The sequence below is a fragment of the Phoenix dactylifera genome, unplaced genomic scaffold (assembly GCF_009389715.1).
Source record: "Phoenix dactylifera cultivar Barhee BC4 unplaced genomic scaffold, palm_55x_up_171113_PBpolish2nd_filt_p 000797F, whole genome shotgun sequence".
Taxonomy (NCBI): Eukaryota; Viridiplantae; Streptophyta; class Magnoliopsida; order Arecales; family Arecaceae; genus Phoenix; species Phoenix dactylifera.
In genome coordinates this window covers 143143-165181 of record NW_024068164.1, presented here as the reverse complement: position 1 = coordinate 165181, position 22039 = coordinate 143143, and the positions used below count along the sequence as shown (strand labels likewise).

The following is a 22039-nucleotide window of genomic DNA, read 5'->3' as shown; positions in this document are numbered from 1 at the left end:
ATACAGGGCTAAGGAACCGAAGTAGCATTTTGCAGCTAACCATTTTGGGTGAGGTACTAGGCTGTTACAAACTTAAAACCTCTAAATGGAAGAATATATCCAAAATTCTATATTTTGTGGCTTAACATTTCATTCACTTCAAATAACCATCAAAGGGAGGCTTTGGCTCAAGAGATGGCTAGCTGATTACTCTATTTTCCCTCTATCTTTCAACCAATTTTTGCTAAAAGGCCATCTTAATTTTGCTTCATTTTTGTGATAATCTTTAAACTCTAAGAATATTTTGATCTACATCCGCCGAATTGAGATCTGTTGACTGAACTGCTATCTCTTGTACAATGTTCTAAGTGACATACCACCCTCAACCATATTCAATTGAGCAAGATGGAGTTAAAACATCTCTTTATTTTTCTAATCAAATCGTTCCGCCACTTCAGCTATAGTAGCATTATTTCTCCTACTTCATTAACACTTAGGACATGTCATAGACTAGAAAAGATTAGAACCTTCATGTAGCTTGTCCTCACGGATCCTTGCCAAAAAGGGCTAGGATATTAGCTTAGGATGTCTTTTATGCTTTTGCAGCCATCTGTAACTTTATCAACCATCAATTAAAATGATTGGGTCCTCGTTCTTCTCAAGTTCAACCTTTGGATGCCATCTTGGTCTGGCTCAACAAGCATAATCAACCTCGAGAGATTACTTTAGATCAGCATGATATCAACTAGGTTCGGCAACTAGATGGGCAATTTGGAAAGAGAAAAGTGACTGCTAGTCAATGTAGTTGGTAAAATCATTCAGAGTTGGTTACTACGATCCGATCCTAACCCAATCCGATTCATTTGAAATTTGGATAATTTTGGGTTTTCAATTCTACGACCTGACCTGACCCAACCTTATTAGAATCTGTAAAATTATTTGGGCCCGCAGGCCGCAGTCTGTGGAGGACCTGGAGGTAGAAACAAGTTATGAAGACATAGATGGGTTGACCCAAACCGGACTCGACTCGAGCCCAAACAGGATCCATTTTTTTTTTGGTTGGGTTCGGATTATATATAAATCCGACCAGACTTGAATGACCCGTTGGATCAAAATTGTAGTGGTAGATCTGATCCGATCTTCTATTGGGTTGGGTCTGGATCCAAAATTAGAATTTGAACAAGAAACTGAGTTGGGTCAGGGTCAACCCGATCCGACTCGACCCATCTGTACCTCTAATACACACACACATATATCATCTTTCGGTGGATCATAAGCTATAGAGCAATAAAGTGTCATTCCATCGAATACTGCATGTAATACGATTAACAAGTCAGCATAAATTTGTATATTTTTAAAAGCTAGGGTTCAGTTATTAACCTATTACAAAAGATGACTTTGTATCATATCATACTAATTAGTGGAAATTTTGTCATTTATTACGATAATGTTAAAATTATAAGCTATGCTTCAATTTTCTGAATTCCACATGCATTGCACTTGCGTTTACAATTATATATTTTAATTCCTAGCAGATCATAAGTTGTGAACTGAACAAACTAGCACATTTTATGAAGCAGACACCACTTGTGGAAACCAATGGAGACATCAGCAGCACAATGAAAACAGATCTACAAAACTAATTAAAGGGCAATATGTTCAAGCACATGCATCAAATATACATACATACATACATATTATATATATATATATATATATATATATATATATATATATACATATATATATATATATATATATATATATATATATATATATATATATATATATACATATATATATATATGTATATGTATATGTATACATGCATTTCTACCGATTAAAATCAACCTAAAAATTCAGTTTTGAAAACATATTGAGTTTAAAAACAAAAATAACCTTAGGAATACAATCATGTACATACAGCTAAGATCGTGCGGTAAATCTAAGTATAAGATAGATGAGAGGATTACATACTTACCTGCTGGAATACTTAGGCACTTAGCATAGACTGAGCTGAACCCAAATAGAAGGTAGCAGTCTTCCTGAGAGCGGCCGCATCCATCCGCTCGACAAATATTCCCAATTTCCGGTCCTCAAGTTCAGTACATCTATCTCATGAGCAGCACCGTCCAGTCGTTCCTCAGGGAAGTCGAAAGGAGCACCAAAATAAACGCATTCCGGTCTATATCCTGGAATGTCCTTTTTTGTGCGAACTGCCAAGCTCTGGTTTATAGCTTCACATCTGAACAGTGCATGCCCGCGAGCACTTTCCACCCTGGACGGCCCTAGTGGCGTGTTCAACCTCAACTTGAACATTCTGAAGCACCCCTTCCTGTTTCTACTGTTATCAGCCCCTTCATGATAAGAGACCAACACGAACAACCTTTTTGATGCCGTCACGAAAGACAAAGTACCACGAGGCTCGACTCGCAGTGAATGAATCAGTCTCGACTCCAAAGGACCAGCGATGTTGCAAACTGAGATGTTGCCTCCTGCGTCCATCATGAAGAACCTGTCCTTATGGCATGCCATGGAAACGATCGTCTGAGTTAAGTTTGTTCTCAAAACGGTCCAGGAAAAATCACCCACTTTGCAGAAGGCAACATCGTTTTTGTTAGAGTAGCAGTTGCTCATCATGACCATGCCATGTCCATTAATCGGAATCAGGCGCGAGGACAAGAAGGCACGCCACGGGTAGATATCCGCGTACTCATTCAGGCCTTTGGTGCCATGCTTTCCATGGCCTACGCTCACGAACTTTTTATTGTATCGAGAGAATTGATACCCAGGTTGGTGGAAGAAATCTGCTGTAGGAGGGAGCTGGATTTCATCCCCGGTCAGGGGATTAAACAACGACAGGCTTCCGTTGGGGATGGTGATGTCGAGCAAGACTAGCCAACCGCGGCCGGATGCGAGGACTATCTTGTTAACCATCCCAGGCAAGAAGAGAATGCGTACCTGATTACTGGAGAGGCAGTGCACAGGGCGGACATCGGTGGTTGGATCATATGGCAGCATCAGTAAAGGGATGTGTAAGGGGAGAGCGAACCGGCTGGTGGAGGATCGCCACGAGTGGCACACGCTGCGGAAGCGGATGTAGTCGGCGGGCTCGGTCATCTTCTTGGCGATGGCCTTCAAAAGATCGGTCGGCATGTTGGCCCATCGGGATGACATCGTCGTCGATGCGCGCGCGAGAGAGAGGAGCGCTGGGGGTGGCGATCGATGGAAATGGAAACAGGGAGGCAAGAATCCTCTCGGGGATTGCCCAAATTTTTAAACTCCGGCCGCTTCTGGGGAGAGAGAGAGAGGAGCGTATTCCGTGGGGCGCTGGGGCTGTTAAAACATTGGCGAGGATCGGCCGGATTCGGGCTGTATCTTTTGCGCGAAAGAATGATTGATCTCCTTTCGGGACGTGGACCGTTGGATCGTGATCCGCACATATTGCCAAGCGCTCCGAACGCCTTCAGTCATCCTCTGCACAGATCTCGAAGCGACAATTGCTCGCTCCAACGGTGGATGCGAGGGAAGGATGGTGAATCCTTACGCCCCCGACCCGTATCGGCCTCCGGTTTGCGGTCCGTCAGTGAAAATCGCGGTGGCAGGGGAATGTGTCTGCATGCTGAGAGTTGAATGCCGCAGGGCGCCGGTCAGTTGCATGGACGAAGCAAACTATGCCACGTGGCGTAAATTGATTGGAGGAGTTTATGGAAGCTGTGCATGCATTGAATTGAATAATAAAGTACCATCCCATGGCCATCTCAGCAAATTAAAGTGTTTTTGTCCCCCTTGATGATATTTTGCTCCTTATCTCTGCCTCTACTATTATAAAATAAATGTTCCAAAACACATTTATGCATAACCGAGAGGTTTTGTTCTTTCTATTTTTAACCTATCTTAAAATATCATATCTTCTTTATATTTTTGGAAGAGGTCTGAATTGGTGAATTAAGATTTGCTAAAATTAGGATTAGTGGTTACATTTATTGCATATCAACTCTAAGCCTTATCCAGCAATTACTTTTAGATGAAAAGAAAATCTTACCAAGATTTGGAGATATATGCCTGGAGGACTTAAATATAATTCAAGGATCACTCAGGGATTTAGAAATATTTTTTTTCAAAGTATGTAGGCTAAAAATAGGTTGGATCAAACTGAGGCATCTTTGAGCCTGACCTAGATCTAACCCACTATCTGATTGGTCCGAATCAGGTTCATGAAAAAGATTTTAGATCCATCAAATCAATTGAGTTGGGTCAAAGTCAAGTTAACCCCAATCCAGTCCAAATATTCAGGTTCAAGTCAGCATTGGATTTGGTCAATAGCTCAAGACAAGCGTTAGGCTATTCTTTTCTAACTAAAAATATATAATTGATAATTAAAATCAAAATTAAAAATTTATATAAAACTAGAAAGAGCCAACTTAAACTTGACCTTGATTTCATAGAACATTCTTAAATTTACATACTAGGATTATTTTATATATACATATACATATACATACATACATATAGACATAAATACACACACATATACATACATACATACGCACACACACAAGGAAGAAAAAAAGAAAATAAAAAGAAGAAGAAAAAGGAAATAAGGAAAAAGGAAAGAAAATAGGAAAAGGGAGAAGAAAAGGAAAGAAAAAAGGAAAAAGAAATAAAGAAAGAAAGGAGAAGGGGAAAAAAGGTTGAAAAAAAGGGGAAAAAAATAAAGAAAGGAAAGAAGGAGAGAAAGACTGAAGACATCTATTAGGAAGCATGAGTAGAGCCACTGCCGAGATGGGATAGGATGGTGGGGTAATCTATTTCATAGAGAAATCAGAACACCTTTATCCCCCCAGAATTTAAAACTCTAAATGCTTATATTGATTTTTTGTCTCAAACTGCTTCAAGCTTCTTCCTGATATAATTTTTGTATAGCTAAAGGTCACATACCATTATACACATTTCATGGTCACCTTTTCATTTTTGTTCATGGATGAAAACAAGTATTGCTCTAGAACCAAAACACGTGATATAGAATTTAAATCAATAAATCATAAAAGATAATGTAGATGTTGAGTGTGACCCTAAACTTAATTTTGTAAGGCTCCTCATGAAACTTCAAAATGCAGAATAGATTATTAAATTAATTGGTTTGATTTATTTATAATTTAAAAAATATTATCGAGGATGGAGAATGAATCTAAAATAAACATAAAAAAAAGAGAGAGCTGTGCGTGAAAGAAAGGGTATCTTTAAGGAATTTTTGTTTGCCCTCTCTTTCTTTTGCTATGTAGGAATCGGTCAATTTTGGAGCAAGAAAGGTCGCTGTTCTTTGAATTCTACCAGTTGGATGCGTACCATCTCAAAGAACTCTTGCCGGAGATGTTGATCGTAATGAACTCGCGCAAATGTATAATTCAAAGCTAATTAGCGAGTTGCAAAATCTTACTACCAAAAGTCAAGGAACAAAACTAATCTACGTTGATGTCTACTCTACCTTGCTTGTCTTATTTGTTATCCAGAAAAATATGCCAAGTTTTACAAATCTTTCTTTTGTATTTTTTGGTAAAGATAAGTTGCACAAAAATTGTAATGGAGAAAAATAAGTTGTTAGGCACTTTTGTAACCTACGTGTTGGCTGAGACATAGGTAGCACCTTCCCGACGTAAATATTGTGGAACAATTGCATGAAGTTGTTATTCGACGACTTGGTTAACTAATGGATTTAAATTTGGAGTTTTGTGCAGGATTTGAAGAGGCGACAAAAGGATGTTGTGGTACAGGAATTTTGGAGGTCTCGGTGCTGTGCAAGAGCTTAAGCACTGTTTGCCCAAGTCCTTTCCTGGGATCGCTATCACCCCACGGAGAGAGGTTATGAGGTCCCAGTGGAGCAGCTTATGCAGAGGTACATCCACTTGCTAAGCTGGGAAGGCAACATTTCTCACCGGCGCTCGATTGTGACCCTAATCGCAATATGGTCTCTGTTCAATGTACTTTTACCAAGCGAAATTCAAAATTGCAATCAAGCGCACCACCGTGTACTCCGGCAATGCGCTAATACCACGAGTACACCACAACCACATCACGTCCACTTCAACGAGCGAGTAGAGTAGTTGGTTCCTTGATGTTCAAGTATATCCTGGTACGCCAAGTGGTTGGAGTCCACTTATTATTTACCCTCAGCCACTTAATTTAAATGCAACGGTGTTGGTCAAAAAAGTTTTTATTAGAATGCAAATTAAATTTTAGCGACTTTTTTCGTAAAAAAACTCGCAATCAGTTGAAAATTATCTTAAGTTTTTCCAGATGCAAATTTTACACCGTAGGTGCGGATAATATTTTTGTTGCAAACAAGCTTCGGAAAAAAAAAAGATTGAAATAAGTCAATAGAAACTCAATAATCCAACATAAACGTAAAGTCTCAGAAATATGTGGACATTTTGCTGAGAGTTGGGTTATATGACAGTCAGGCCTTCAGCCCCAGCTGTTTCACGGGCTTGGAGTATGGTCAAGTTAGGATCATCATACAAGATTTAGATGTTGCTTTGACTATCGCAACCAAAGATGAGGTGAGCAAACAATTGTCCTTCGCATAATATGGCATTCACATTTACAATGTTTCATTCAACTAATATACAAAACAGTCACGTTAACCGTTTTCACTATGTTCATTCCGAAGACACCAAAATGAAAATTTTCACTACAAAAAAATTGAGCACATCAGATGTTGAATACAACTTGGAGGGTTTGCTTCTTCGTGCTTGCCCAATCCAGACTGTGGCCCATCTGAACATGCTACAACCTCGTTTTGGATGTGCAGAACGAGGTGAGGCAAATGCAAGTTTTAATAATTAAGTGATTCCACAAGACCTGAATGCCCTGATATACACCCACATATCACAGAGCTTCTGGGATGAAGAGTTTCTCTTGCCAAAATGTCCAAATGTGATTCTCGGTTTATATTGCCATATAATCTCTGGATATACAACCATCACAATAACGAGGAATACAAGCAAAAAAAGGTCTACCAATCTTCAATATCATCATCTTCTTCACTTTCCTCGGAGTTGCTTCCTTTTTTATCTATGCCCAACAAATCAGAGTTATCCTCCTCACCTTCTGGATAATGTAAAAGATTTTTATGCTTATGAACATCCAGCAATGTCTGCGTGCTAAGCCATTTAATTGTAGGTCTACATTCAGCAGCTTTGTAGGACATGCCGCACAAGCTTGAACTGTTGTAGGTGTCACCTCTCTCCAACAGCATCTGAGTCTGTATTTCCGGACAGAGAAATCAATGGAAGCTAAAGAGGGAGTAGGACGTGCACATGTAATAACAAGACAGCTGGATAAAATGTCCATGCCTAGGTGTGGTTTAAGAGTAATCGATTCACATGAAATTTAGATCAATGAAGCAAGTAATTTTAAGTCATGAGTCACTGACCTATCCAAACTTTATGGGGCATCTAAGCATCTAATAATATGTATGAACTAGGACTTGTATTTTCGTTTTTGTTTCCTACTAATTTGTGCTTGGTGACAGTATCAAGGGTTTGGTTCCTGCTGCAGAGATTCTACAGATGCTTAACACGCCCACCAACCAAACTTATGATTCCCAAGTGGGGTTATACGTTGAAGCTAATTCTACAAAATTATTTTCTCAAACCAGTTTACCTCTTGCAGTAGTCCTGAAGCAAGCTACAAGAGGAAAACTTATTAGAGAATAATTTGGCTACTGCATAACAAGTTTATAACCCCCGCATAAATTGGACAAAAAGGTCTCTGATATCTGGGGATTGTTCCATTTGAAAAGGACGTTTATTAGGCTATCACAGCAAAGGGGAAGCTCTCTCTTAAGTGCTTTTTCTTCCAAGAATTTAAGAGGTTGGATAAAGAAGAAATGAATGAAAGGATAAGACAGTTCTCTTTCCAATAATGCTAACACCAACCTATCCACAAGAAATATTGATGGTGTCACGTATCTAACAATAAGAGAAAATTTTCCCTCTCTAAATAACTTTTGATGGTGTCCCCCATGAAGTTCCCAGTTGTGACACCAAGCCAGAAGCAGAATTTTATGGAAATCACAATCTGGAGGTCTTTCTCCACTGGGGCATAGCCTTTAAGGTTTTTCTACCCTTGGTGCTCACTGATTGACAACCAAAAGTTTATCCTCCTTACAGAGACAGAACAGAACAGATAACTATTAGCTCTTTGCACACACACACTAACATGTGATATATCAGTTTTAGATAAGTCTGCTATCTTTCAACAAGGCCATCAATATCAGCTGATATAATATAACTGATCTACCTTATTGTGTCTTGATGATTGCTCAACTTGCCAAAGCCTTGGGCGGCGGATGGTGTGCCACCTGCCATATCACGACCCATAGTTAAGAAGCTTCATGTCGAACTGATTATATACTACTATTATAGAATAACCGAGCAAAGAGACCTTGAAGGTGAGGGCTTAGAATTTGCAAATAGTACCCCACGTATTGCCACTGAAGCAGCAAATGCTTGTGCTACACTTTCCACGTCGTATATCTCAGGTATCATCTGACGCCTTGCTGGGCGTAGAACACCACCAAGAAGGCAGTCAGCATCACTTAAATAAGACGTGACCAACCATACATTATCAACTTCCTCATCACTGATAAAATCGAGAACTGCAGAAAGAGACGTGGGTCTAGTTACATTTACAAGGATACTTAAATATCATGACATTCAGAGTGCAACCGAAGTAACAAGGTTAATTTCTTTCTCATATTAAATACCAATTTACAACCTTAAGCAGTCCAAATTAAGATAACAAGCATTTTATGGGATAATTTACATTTATGGGCCTGCCCCAGTGGTAATACCCTCTAATTAGCAACCACAGGTTCTAGGTTTGATTGTTGGGTGGTGCAATTCCAAAAGGCTGGACCTGGATAAGTATGGTAGGCGTGGGTTTCCCTCCCTTTCTCCCAAAAAGGGTTCACACTTTGGCAACAAAGAACAAAGTCCATACTAGAAATTCGACCAGAATATTGAAACATTGAAATTGCCGTTAGATGGATCAAAAATCATATTCTAGACTCTCACAAACACACAATGTTGTCTTTGCCGCAAGTTTCTCAACTTCATGTTTAATTGCATGCATGGAATAAAAGCAGTAAGTTTGATAATCGCCTACACCAAGAAATTAGCTATCCACAACTCAATCGAGGTTAGCAAAAAGAAATTTCCTGAACAACAACACAGTGAATTGGAAAGGAACAAGTCAAGCACCATCACTACAACATACATTGGAGAACCAAATTTTGTCACTGGTATAACAGAATGCCATATTGTGAATGACCTCATCAAATTAACTAAGCAATCCATCCAAGACATGGTTTTGAGTCCATTCATCAGAATGACTTCCACAAAAGCTGAACTATTGCTAATTGCCATTTAAAAGAATCAACACTTTCTCTTCATGATATAACAAGCATGTACAAAAAAAGAAAATTAAAATTTTGTCACAAATAATTTACTAGGGCAAACACATATTCTAGTATGAATTGTAAATACTCAGCAAGTTTCTAGACACGATGAAGTGGAAAACCAGGATAATGGTAGAAGTATTACCATTTTCATGGAGAAAATCAACAATAGGCCGCACTTGCCCATGTGCCTGAGAAAGAACTTTCTCTGGAGTATCCATTTTCAGTGGATTCCTTGCAAATCTCTCCTGCAAAGCAAATGAATCTGGTTCCACAGCAGCAAGTGATAAATGATCAAGACACAGGGCAAAGAAAGAATAAGATCCTCCAAGAGATAATAAATACAATATAAAAGGCAAACAACAAAAGTTGATTCTTTTACTTTGTTCATGCATGGCCAGAGAGAAGGTAAATGGTGTAGGGGAGAGTAGTATACCAAAGTAAACATATGATGATTACACCAAAAAATAGGTGATAAGAATTTATTATGTTCAACTACTAAGGATTACAATGAGCCGTTGCTAGTAAAGGGGTAAAAGTCTCAAAACAAAAAAAAGAAGAAGAAGAAAAAGAAAAAGGGTTGCAAATTCAAAAGCCGGGGATGAAGAATGATTGCCTGATTAAAGATACTATCTAAACAAAAAAACCCTACCATGATGTAAAGAAAACATCAGCTACTAGATTTTGATGTTGATCCAACAATCATACCATGGGGATTCATGGAGATGGAGACCCTTTGCTGCGATAAACAGATATCTTGTAATCCATCTGAAACCTGAACAACTTCATGATAGTTTGGCCATGAATAAAATACCGAATGCTAACAAAGCTAGATTGATCGCACCAGATAAAGGTGGTAACATAGAAGGGAGCTACTAGTTATGCTCTTCAATGGCGGAGACCAAGGATTGCTGCGTCGGAACCGGGGTCCGGACCGGTTGCCTAGCAGCATGGGTCAGTATGCCCCCATGTCGTTCTGTGCCGGGCCCATACCGACAGTAGAGGGGGTGGGAGAGAGGAAGAATGGGAGAGAGAAGGAGAGAGAAGGGGGACAGAGGGAGGGAGAGAGGAGGAGGGTGGTGGACATTTGGCGGAAGCCGACAGAGGACCAGAGAGCCGCACGGAGGGGCGGAGAAGGGGGTCCGCCTCCAGTTCGTCTGCTTCGTACAAAACAAGGGTTCCAAAGGAGGCCTCTTTTTATTTTCGAAAATTTTCAGTGAAGTCGGCAAAACCGGAGGCGGAGCCTCTCCTCCGCCCCTTCGTGTGGCTCCTTGGCCCTTCACCAGTCGGCTGCCACCCTCCCTCTCTCTTCCTTCCTCTCCCTCTCCCTCCCTCCACACTCTCTCTCTTTTCCTCTCTTTCCTTCTCCTTCTCCCCCTCCATCGCTAGTTTCTCATTTTGGTTGTTGGAACCGTCCTGGTCCACCACCAGTACGACTTGACGCACCCCGAACCAGGCGGTTTGAGACGATTCCGCCGACCATGGTGGAGACTGACAGTGAATTAGTGGAACATAGCATTCTACAAATTTTAAGAGATCCAATCATGGTGGTTTCATCATCCTAGAGATGATACTCTTAATTACAAAAAGCACAACCAATGCAGAATTACAACTAATCCGAATATAGAAGATGCTGCAATCATAATTAGGCTCTAATCAAATTATCAGCCAAGGAAAACCACCTAACATTTAATCTACTATCTCGGATCCACTAACTACACTAAGGGGTGCACTCAAGGACAATTTTCACTGAATGCATGTAGAAATGAGTTTGGATGCACATGAGTCTTTTTTTTCTGTTATACATCAAGGAAGTAAGAGAACTGGATGGCGTGGAGAGAAATGTTTCACATGGATTGCTAGTGGTTGAGAGGAGACTTCACAAAGGTACAGAACAGAGGAGGACCAGAGACAGACTCATGGCAGCTAAGCAAGGAAATTAGGATTTTCAAGGGGATTGGGATTTTGGGTCTTGGGAAGTCTCCTCTCCTGGTTCCCAAATCTCTAGAGAAACGCACACTAGGCCAACCATTAGATGAAGATCCAACATTAGACCTATAACAAAATATTAATACAATGTATAATATTTATGCACCATATAATACATAATAGACTTGAGTCAGGTTGTAGTTGGGTAGGATTGACCCAAACCCAGCCCAATCCAATTCTTAATCAGGTTAATCAGGTCATAAGCTCCCAATCAGGTTGTCAGTTTACAAAAACCTACCAAACTGCTATTTAAATGGCTTGATTTCAAGACATGTTGGATCAGGGCCTGATTTATAGGCAAGGCATACATCAGAACACAAGTGTTACACTTTAAGAAGATAATGTGGTATTGAAATTTATTGGTCATGCACAACAAAAGAAATGCTCACCTTTAGGTTTTTAGAACCCAAAAAGATTTAGATGGTAGTCATTAAAAAATTGAGAACTCTTGCTTCAATAAGAATAATATACAATTTCAAAGTGATGAGAAATTCATGGTCCATCAATCCACTGAGGATGGCAAAATGATGTAGTTATTGAAAAAAAGATACAGTGACAAACATCACGAAATTTAACAATGCAACACAAGGATAGCAAATAAGGATTAGCAAATTTAAAAGAAGCATCCCCATGCATTTATTTGGACCTCCTGAAGACAATCTTGGTAAACTGCAGAACAAAGTTATCAAACTAGGTGCCAATCAATACCAAACTTATATATCATGCTACATATACGATCTTAGGTAACCAATTTAGATCCAATGCTCTAAAAGTATTGTGTGTGTGTGTAATCATTATACATACCCAGTGCACATGGATCTACTGCCACCCTCTTATTGTGCAAAAACTTCCCCAAGGCATGGAAAATTGTAAGTGTTTCATCTCTTCCACATGGCAAGGATATCTTGCAATCAGGGTTCCCATCTTCATGGCTTGAAATTGACAATAATTTGGACTTATCGGAATTCATTTCACAGTAAGAGTTACTTAGAGTTGATGCAGGCAAAGTAAAAAATCTATCTGGTTTGAGACAAGAATACTGCAAAGATGTTATAGCATGTCTGATGTCACCTCCACTGGATTTTGCTATCTGATCTATCCCCTCTGCAGTCACATGACACTTCTCTTCCTGACATATTTTACTGAGCGTTTTCCTGATAGAATTTACTGTAATAGGATTGAAAGCTACCTGCACACAAGCAAATTGAGACACTTCTCTGAATAATTTGATGATTTACTAACTGCACAAAAGGTCTGCAGGAAACCTTACCTTATAAGCCCCAGCTCTCTCAAGAGATGACGCAAGTTCTTCCCAGTAGTGTGTGGCATTGTCACCAGACTCCGTTTTATGATACTCAGTGATCAAAATAACTGTTGGAACTTGAGTTGATTGAGTAAGAGTTGTTAAGCATTTGTTTAATCTTGCAAAAGCAACTCTTCCAGTTGTCACAGGAATGTCGTCGATTAAGAGAATAACTGGTTTTCTCGATCCTCCTATCTTCATTGGATGAAGCAATGAATACTTTCTGATCTTTTCTACAAAGTTTTCAAACTCATCCAACTTTGACATGTAGCGTATTTCTAAAAAACGCATCAGTATCAGTTGTTATAAAATAAAACAAAAATTAGAACACCAACTGTCTAATAATTATAATATTTTACAAGGAGAAAATCTTGGCCTGACAAAAGGCCTATCAAAAGTTTGACTTATCTGTTTACAGAACATTTGTTTGGTGTATAGTTCCAATATGTGAGAATCAAAATATCAAGTTAACCTGCAAACTTAATTGCAACTACAATGTGAAGTACCTGAATTAGTATTATGTATATACTCTTGCCAGAGTGTAGGTGTGGGAGTCATCCATTCACACAATTCAGCTCCAAGTTGTGATGCTATTACACGAACGGCTGCCTGTAAGAGAGATTTTGCCCTCATACATATAAGCCCAGAAATATTTTTAGTATAATGTTACAAAATAATATGATATAGTTAGCTAATTTACTAGAAGACAAACCACAGCTTCAGATGAAAGTGGATTACAATCAACAAAAAAAAGCTTCTTCCCCTGGACAAGTGTCTTATCTGATTATTTAATATATGTGATAGTTAAGAACTGCGCAACTAAAAACACACTAAATATCTTTCAATCAGCTTTCTGACATATGAGCTTCAAAGTTTAGACAGCACAGGATATCTTGAAAAAGTTCATATCTACATGCATAGAATGTTCCATTCAGAAATGAACAGCAAAAAACTAGCCATAGAAGCAAGATTAATATGCCCGAAAGATTGTAACAGTTAAAAATAAATAGGTATTCAGACTGATAAAGGATCAGCTGTTACAAATATCGGTTCATTTTGTAAATGAGGGGAAAAGTGCTTAACAGAACCAATTAGTAATAGCCACTCTGTTCTATTTTTTACAACAAACTATCCTTTCAATTATGACATTATGGAATCGTTAGAATCAAGTTTGCTATATTGGTGCATACCGCTCCCTATCGGCCATATTGTACTGTACCATTATTAAATTGAGATTTATACTGAGATTCGTACGCAAACCGACCCTCATACCAGACATACTGACATTGTATCAGCATGGTGCCAATATAGGATCCAATATTGAGATTGCAATGGTTAGCTAATCTCTACTATTAAAATCTTAACTCCTTGGCCCAGATGGACTTCACACATTGCCACTCTCATGATCTCTACAGAAACTCCAAGCTCTCAGAATCAGATTTCTCCTTGCTCACTTCTTGCTAAAGAGACAGAAGAAAATAAACCAGCCAGAAGTGGGAGTATATACACAAACAATATAAATCATTCATTAAAACAGAAACACAGCCCCTGTGCTTCCTCTCATATGCATTATACCTGCCCAACACTAGTAAGATGTTATTGCAAATTTGTTATGGTAGAACAAGAGAACCAGAATGACTAGTGACTTAATATAATCCTCGAATGCACCACTTGAGTACTAAAAGCAATGAGGGATCAGTGCCTGACAGAGTAATCACAAACAGGTGAAAAGCATCAATGCCTTACAAAAACAAAAACATACAGATTTTCCAACTCCAGCTTGTCCAGTGATAACAAGAGCACAGTTGCCGAAGCCTTCCTGTTATACAGGGAGAAAACAATCTCATTATAGTACATCTGTTACTATCACAGAAACTGATAGAAACATGCATAGTTAAACAAACAGCTAGGAGCATGTAACATTAAAGAAGTAAATCATGTAAATAGCATATCAAGGGTCTGCAAATCAAATCAGTACAAGAAATATTGATGTTAATCAGTAAAACTTTAGCAAGTCAAAAAATATGGTAGACCTGCATACTATCTATAGTGTAGGAGCATAATTTTGGTCTACTGTGGCTTTTTAGTTAATAGGGAGCCATTTGGTCTATGTAGCTTAGGATTTTGATTTTCTTTGAAGAGTGTTGGTATGATTAAACATCAGTATGAAAGAGTCAAATTTTCAATTTGACGGCAGCCAATAGTTTGGAAAGCCATAACAGTCGATCATCAGCTCCCATTCAAGTACATTACGAAAGCATTCTTCTGTTCATTATATTTTTCTGTCGAAAATTGTTTCTCCACACTCAAGTAAAGAACTCTTTTTCATTATGCTACCTAGAATTTCTATTGGTTTTCTTGCATCACTCCTCACTTCAGAACTTTAACTATGCACAATGATTCTATCAGAGCAGTCAACCCTATGTGTACATAATCAAGTTTTAACAGTGCAACACGAGTTTGCAAAGATATGACAAGGGTACAAAATCAATGAACAAAGAGTGAATGGTCACTTACATATCTGAGCATACACCATTCCAAGATCAGGTTTGGCGAAGAAAAAAAGGTAATGATAAGATTAAATCACCTGTGGCGTCTTTACCCTTTCTTCCATCCATTTCTTCACTTCTTCAGCCTGAAATGAAAAAAATTCAAAAACAAAAAAAACATTTTTACAGATATAATTTTCAGATATAAAGCTCAAGAAAAAAGTTAATGGTGCAATGTTATACTAATAAAAAATAAGCAGTAGGCATTTTACCAAAACAGCATTAGCATTACCATCACGTTCTCATTCACTCGCAGATGCAAGTCACTTTCTTTTTTTCGATGTTAAAAAAGAAAAGTTGAAAATTGTGGGTAAGATTTGTAGAAGCAGGTAGCCTTAACCATATGTGTAACATGAAGCCCAAAGGGCAAAGGTCGTTGCCATCCTTGTCAAGAGAGATGCCAATCTCTCCTTTCAACAAACCCTCATGCAGTTCCCTTTTGGAGTGGTTATTCTAAGGTGGGAGGTGGGAGCAACTTAGGGAAAATAAAACTTGAAAACATACATGTGAGTTAGTATCGTTTATAATAAAAGAGAAAAATCATACTAAGCCAGTGGTTTGGCAACACATAATATGGGAACATAACATAAAAAATGATAAGTGTTCGGTTGAAAGCATGGTATGCCAAATTAGCCCGAACCGAGCAGTACAGAGTGTACTGTACCATACCGGTACAATATCCGTATTCGGTACAGATGGCGTACCGAGTTCCATACCATACCGTATTGTACCAACGCTGCTAGTGTGGCACTAGTGCGGGGTCCGGTACCGAGACAGCAAATCTTGGTTGAAAGCGAAACAACCTTAGCTTAACAGTAAAATTAGTTGTTTGCTAGGCACGTGGAACATGGCTGGAATTACTAGAGTCAACAATTGCTTGCTTGGATTGCCCTCAAAACATAAAAAATGAGATATACCCTTAAAAAACAGTCTGTTATAATAATTTACTTAAAAAATGTTTCATTTAGGCTGCATTCGGTTGCTGAATAAATTTGAAAGTGATAATAATTTTGGCCGGATAGGATTTTTGTGTTTCTAGTTTGATGGATAACTGCATGGCATATCCTTTGTTGATGCCGTTGGGTTGGAGGAATAAGTTCATAGGATATGTGCTTGTTTATATATTTTGGACAAAATTGCCCTGCAGACAACCCACTAGTCTATCACAATGGCATATAATTTGCCGTTTTGGACTAAATTCCCCTTCTCCCATTTGTGGAAAACTGGGTATGGAGGGATTTCCTCCTGCCACGGTTGGAATGTAAATATCACCCAATACAACGCACTCTCGCACCCCCCAATCCTCAGCACCCAGTCCATGGCCAAAAATAATGGTATATTTTTCTTTAGAAAAAATTACCCTTCTTCTATTTGCAGAAAAATGACCGGGCATGGAGAGATTTTCACTTTTAATAGTGCCCTGCTCCCACCCCCCTTACAACCCATGGCCTCGATTAATGTTATATAATTTTTTGCACATAGAGACATGTTCATTAGCAAAGCATAAGAAAGTAATTAGATGCAAGGCTTTAAATTTTGGTGAGATTGAAAGCATTCCACTAGCTTGAATGTTGGAATGGGATGAGTTGGGAAATGGACCGCAATGGGACAAGACATCCACCATCCCAAATGTCGGTATGCAGGGCGTCCCATTCCACACAAAAGCTAAGATGGCCCATCCCACAGTATTTAAAATGTTCATCAGAAAGACAACATCATATATAGTAACCATGACTCCAAATTATAAGCAATAACACCATAAATCCAAAATATGAGCAATAACCATGCATAAGAAGAACCATAAATTTTCCAAACCCCAGTAGCAATAACTACCATTTCGAGGGGTTTATCTCTTGTTAGAGGACAAGTCTATTCCACAAGCCAAAAATGAGTGCTTGGCTAGATAAACCCCAAACCCGCGAGGGGTGCATATTCCATATACTAAATACTTAGTGAATACAAACATAAGTCCGAAAGGATATATTCAAAGATTTCAAACAGAATAGTATACTCTAGAATGATGCCTAATAAGTTTCTTGCATATTTTACATCCTTAATCTCCAAAATTTTTCTCTACTTTTAATTAAGCATTTGAGACATTTAAAGTTTTCAAATAGAGATAGAGACCATGAAACTGCCAACTCTATCAAAACCAAAACTTGTTTGCTCCACTAAAACCAAAAGCAAGGTTCCATACTGTGGTTTTGTGAGATTTCAGTCCTCATTTTTTCCTACCTCCCACCCTTTTTAAATCTAACGGACGGCCATCGTCATTTACTTGTACTTATGTTTCTCCTGATTGCACTTACCTTTTAAAACAAGTTTAAGCAAAATTTAATAAATTAAGGGACGAAAAATTCTATTGATGGTCCTATACAACTACACGAAACGAAAACCCAGGGTGAAAAAAAGAAAAACAAATGTACATACTACAAAGAAATTAGTTAAAAGAAGCCAGCATGCTCTTTATGTACAGCATCACTGCAAGAAACAAAAACCTTCTTTTTGTGAACAGCAAGCTCAGGCAAGGATCGGGGTTTATGTTTGTCAACCCAAAGCTCTATCCCATCTGTGCATGTAAAACCTGATTCAAATTGCCCATCTCAGCAAATAACAGTTTGAAATTGCATATATAGTAAATACAATCAGAAACATAGCTAAGCATTTTATACTATAGATGATTTCCTCTAACATCAACAATTGGCAAACAATGATGCATAAAGCCAGCACTAAATGCTTGGGACAAGGCTTGTTGATTATGTTTCTGATATGACAAATCCATTCTAATTTGTTTAAGATGTAAAATGAACATTTTTTCTATTAACTAGCAGCAGATATGTAGAATTCTTCCTAAAGAATTGCCAATCATTAGTGATTTCTCTAGGTGCCAATCATAAAAGAGAAAATTACACTCAGTTCCAGATTCAGGAGCTTAAAAGTTTAAACGAAAACATACCTGGTGTTATTCTAAATTCATGAAGACATTCACAAAAATCTTCAGAGAGCAAATCAAATTTGACCTTCAACAAAGCAATAAATATAAAAATTTCAGACAAAAGCAAGCAAATAGAGTAGAAAAGGAAACCAATGTATGCAAAATTAAAATCCAAGGCTTAAAAAAATATAAAACATTTAATTATAACTCATGCACTAAATTGGCCCGTTGAGAATCAACCTCCCAAAGGATATAATTACTTTCTCCTAACTAGTTGCTGAGTAAGATGGCCAATATATGTGTACTTTATTATAACCACTTTAGTACTTATCAAGTAATTAAGCTACCACCAAGGTTCGTGATCTTAGTATTGGAATCGTAGTAGTGCCATCTTGGTACAATATCAGTATGCCCAGTAAGGGCATCATTTCAATGTAGTGATACTCAATATGCTCCCTATACTATGTACTGATTCTATATCAATATGATACACTATGCCCAGTATATGCCAGAATGGACCAGCAAAGCGCACCATGGCTTCCACTGATAAAACAAACCACTATAGCTGCCTTAAATCACTTCATATAGGAATCTAGTTACACCTCACAAACCTTGAGTCTCAGTTTATGTGATTTACCTTCATAGCATGCAAAGTGATGCAAAAGATCAGTTAGTTTCCTATAGTTTTAGAGAATTTTCTTTCTCTTGCTTAGAAGTTTCCATATTTTCCTCATTTATTTTTTCTTTTAATGTCAGGGAAACCGGTGAATGTTGATCGAAAACTAATTTTGGGACTCTTTTTTTTTGGAGGTGGATGGGAGTTGAGTTTCGGATCTTGAGACACTCACAACAACCTTAGATTGGAAATTTAGCCATGTTTAGCAATAGCTGATAGGTTCATCATTTGGGACAGTATGATTTTAAGGTGAAATGATTATTAGACACAATTTATTAAAGTAGACTTATGGACCACTATATCAAAATTATTTTTCCATCATTGAGGACTTGACATAGGACTTCTCAAATTGAACACTAGTTGTCTCTCTTCTCTTCCAATTAAAAGATCCATCACCCAGCTCCTCCCAAGGACTCAAAATTGGATTACACAACCATAAATAATGAGGATTTTGATGCTGTTGCAATTTTTTTTTGTTTTTCAGATCCCTTGGATAATTTTTGCCTCAAATAGGTGTGTAGTTTTAAGGTTATGATTAGAGTACTTTTATCAAAAAAAGACTTGGAAGATTAGTAGGATTCATATTTGCTTCAATTTTCAAAGTATATATTGGGATTAAGACTAAGTTACAACCTATACTTTGTGTTGTTGTAATCTAAAATGTGACTCCATTATATAATACATGCTGTAGGAAAGTCCAATGAGAAGCATTTCTCAAAAGTGTCTAAGTTACCAAAAAAAATATTTTGTCCATCAGTCAATTTGTTCATATGTCGTGACAAATCTATTTATCTGAGTTAATGGTTTAGATTGCCTTAAATGTCTTCCATAAAATCCTGAGCAAGACCTAGTTCAGAGTACTTTAGAGATTAAGTCTTCCATAAAATCCCACAGAAACAATCTATGTGTTGTCAAGGTAATTTGATTATTAAATTAAGTTGTTCTTCCTCAATTTTTCCCTTGTTTTGGTGGTGAACTTCCTTATGCTGATCGGTGCAAGAGGTAAAGCTCTATCAAGGCATCTTGCTATACTTCATACTTGTTCTAGAGAAGAACTGTGATTCTGTGTGTATTCCTGTTGACATTCTAGTAACCTTTTGTTACTTACAAAACAAAAAAAAGTCCTAACCTAATCGATCTAGATGACATAACTGATGACAATGATCATCAGCATATATAGGGGACAGAATCATATATTGCTGGAATTTAGGATAAAAAGTATTGCCTATATTCCTTATCCTTTGGGATTTAAATAGCTTTCTTTTTCCAAGTTTATTTTTCCACTTTGCTCTTTGAATAGAAGTGCACATTCAAACTTCTCGATGCAGGTCTTCGGGATTATGCATTCAAACATAATTATCAGGCCTTCTACAAAAATTTTCCTCTTGAGAAGGAGGTTTTACATGATCGTACAGGCACTCCCAGTCTGTTCATTTTGATTGATTCAATACATAAGATTATCAAACCCTTGAAATTTATCGGGAATGTTAGTAGGCTTACTCTAAAAATGTTGTAGCATATGATCTCATAGATCATCATTTTCCTGGTTCTCAAATCTTTTGGAAAAAAATTGCAGGTTTCAAGCTCCACTGGCACATTACACTGACTGCAGTTCAAACCCCTTGGCAAAGGTTATTAGTAATTTCTATGGGCAATTCTAACACATTTGCGAACCAGTTTATGCTCTTGTGATCATTCCTCAGTGACCGGAATAAAATACCATAGTTCATGAATGCATTAAGCATAATAAATCTATTATCACTTCATTCGACATCCTCAGTAGAGCAGTATCTTATTTTTCTGGCTCCCTTTTATGCACTCCAGTTTGTGAACTACTTGTCAAGGTCTCAAGCAAAGTTCATACCTCAGACTCTCCAATGCTTTATACCATCCATCATCGGTGAGAGAAAAGATATTCAGCCTCAAAGGCATCCTTTTCACAAATTATATGTCACACATTGTCGTAAGCCCTAAGGGGCTTCATTTCTATCGTCCTCGTCTCTAAATATCAAAAGGTAATCAACTGAACCAATCCACAAGAAAGAGAAAAGGATGAAAAATAAGCAATCAAGATTTTGTTACCCAAAGAAAGAAGAGGAAGACGATGGCATGGAAATAGGTAACCACTAAACCCTACCAAGAAGATTCTTTTACGTTCACAAAATCAAAATTTTGGTTAAAGAAACAAGAAGAGATAAAAAAAAAAGCGGTTTAAAGGGCCAAAAATCGCATACCACCTCTAGTTCTTGAGATGCTTCACTCGAGACGCGACAACTCTTCGAGCTCCCAACTCGAGGCCTCTTCGACGCGACCGGTGGTGCCGTTCTTGATCTCGACCTCGAAGATACGCGGCCTCCAGTCGCCGAGCCGGCTCTGCCCTCTCCCTCCTCCTCCTCTTCCGAGGAGGAGGATAGCACCACCACGGGCCTCCGCTTCCCCATCGAAGATCAAACCCGTTATCTCCTCACGGATCGATCGGAGCCGCCGCTTCTTAGAGAGCAGAGAATGGCCCTGTGCCTTCCGTGGATGGAATCGAAGGCATCGATCCCTTCCTTGTGCCCCGGAGGCGAGGGGGGGGTGTCGTTCGGAGGTGAGGGAGATCAGAGACCCCAGAGATAGGCTTGGCGGGCTTTGGAAGGGTGGCTTCCAAGAGAAGAAAAAAAAGCGGAACAAGAGGCATTTTGCGGCTCGAAGGTGAGGGTACTTAAGTAATTATAGTGTTTGCTTTAAACCGTCCCGTTGATGGGGCCCAGCGTCACATGGGAGGTACGATGGGTCCCAGCTTGTTGGTTTACCTAGCCGCACGCGAGCCAACTCAACCTGACCCGAGCTACACCATCGAATTTAGATTTGGAGTTGTGTCGGGTTTGGGTATAGGCGGTCAGCTTAATTGTCAAGTCGAAAAAGGATAGACAAAGTTATTCAGCTCTTCAAGTGATCTCATCTGCCCTCTTCTCAGTGCTCTCTTTCTTATTTCCAAATCTCTGTCTTCCTACTAGTGTGTCGTGAATCAGTTCTTTTGCCAAGGTGCTGACTAAATTTTCTAACAGTAATTCTATTTTAGTTTCTCTAACTCTCTCGTCTTTTAATAAAAGCCGGATGGTGTTCGCACCTCCCTTCTTGAAAACAAAAAGTCAAGACCAGA

At 38.5% G+C, this 22039-nt stretch overlaps 2 protein-coding genes, 1 non-coding gene and 1 pseudogene across 8 annotated transcripts; 1 reads left to right on the top strand and 3 right to left on the bottom strand.

The window, feature by feature from the left end:
* Positions 1 to 1980: 1980 nt before the first annotated feature.
* Positions 1981 to 3135, bottom strand: LOC103714640. The gene has a single exon (XM_008801964.2). It carries the CDS (start codon positions 3133 to 3135, stop codon positions 1981 to 1983), a length of 1155 nt encoding a protein of 384 aa, XP_008800186.2.
* Positions 3136 to 3511: 376 nt separating this feature from the next.
* Positions 3512 to 5848, top strand: LOC103714639 (annotated as a pseudogene).
* A 687-nt stretch (positions 5849 to 6535) lies between these two features.
* LOC103714602 (cell cycle checkpoint protein RAD17) lies at positions 6536 to 21549 on the bottom strand. 6 transcript variants are annotated; one of them, XM_039120388.1, is made up of 12 exons: positions 21129 to 21547; positions 18240 to 18303; positions 17782 to 17867; positions 15322 to 15369; positions 14497 to 14553; positions 13241 to 13343; positions 12702 to 13012; positions 12236 to 12620; positions 9588 to 9707; positions 8428 to 8542; positions 8284 to 8344; positions 6536 to 7243 (listed from the first exon to the last, which is right to left on the bottom strand). In XM_039120388.1, the coding sequence occupies exons 1-12, from the start codon at positions 21333 to 21335 to the stop codon at positions 6995 to 6997; spliced, it is 1806 nt and encodes a 601-aa protein (XP_038976316.1). In that variant the 5' UTR covers positions 21336 to 21547; the 3' UTR covers positions 6536 to 6994. The 6 variants fall into 6 exon arrangements, with proteins under 6 accessions (XP_038976316.1, XP_038976314.1, XP_038976315.1 ...); XM_039120386.1 differs by having other exon boundaries at positions 8428 to 8641; positions 21129 to 21546; XM_039120387.1 differs by having other exon boundaries at positions 8428 to 8641; positions 21132 to 21546.
* Positions 15583 to 15707, bottom strand: LOC113463216. Its single transcript, XR_003387079.2, has one exon. It is a non-coding gene; the product is annotated as a U6atac minor spliceosomal RNA (small nuclear RNA).
* Positions 21550 to 22039: the final 490 nt, after the last annotated feature.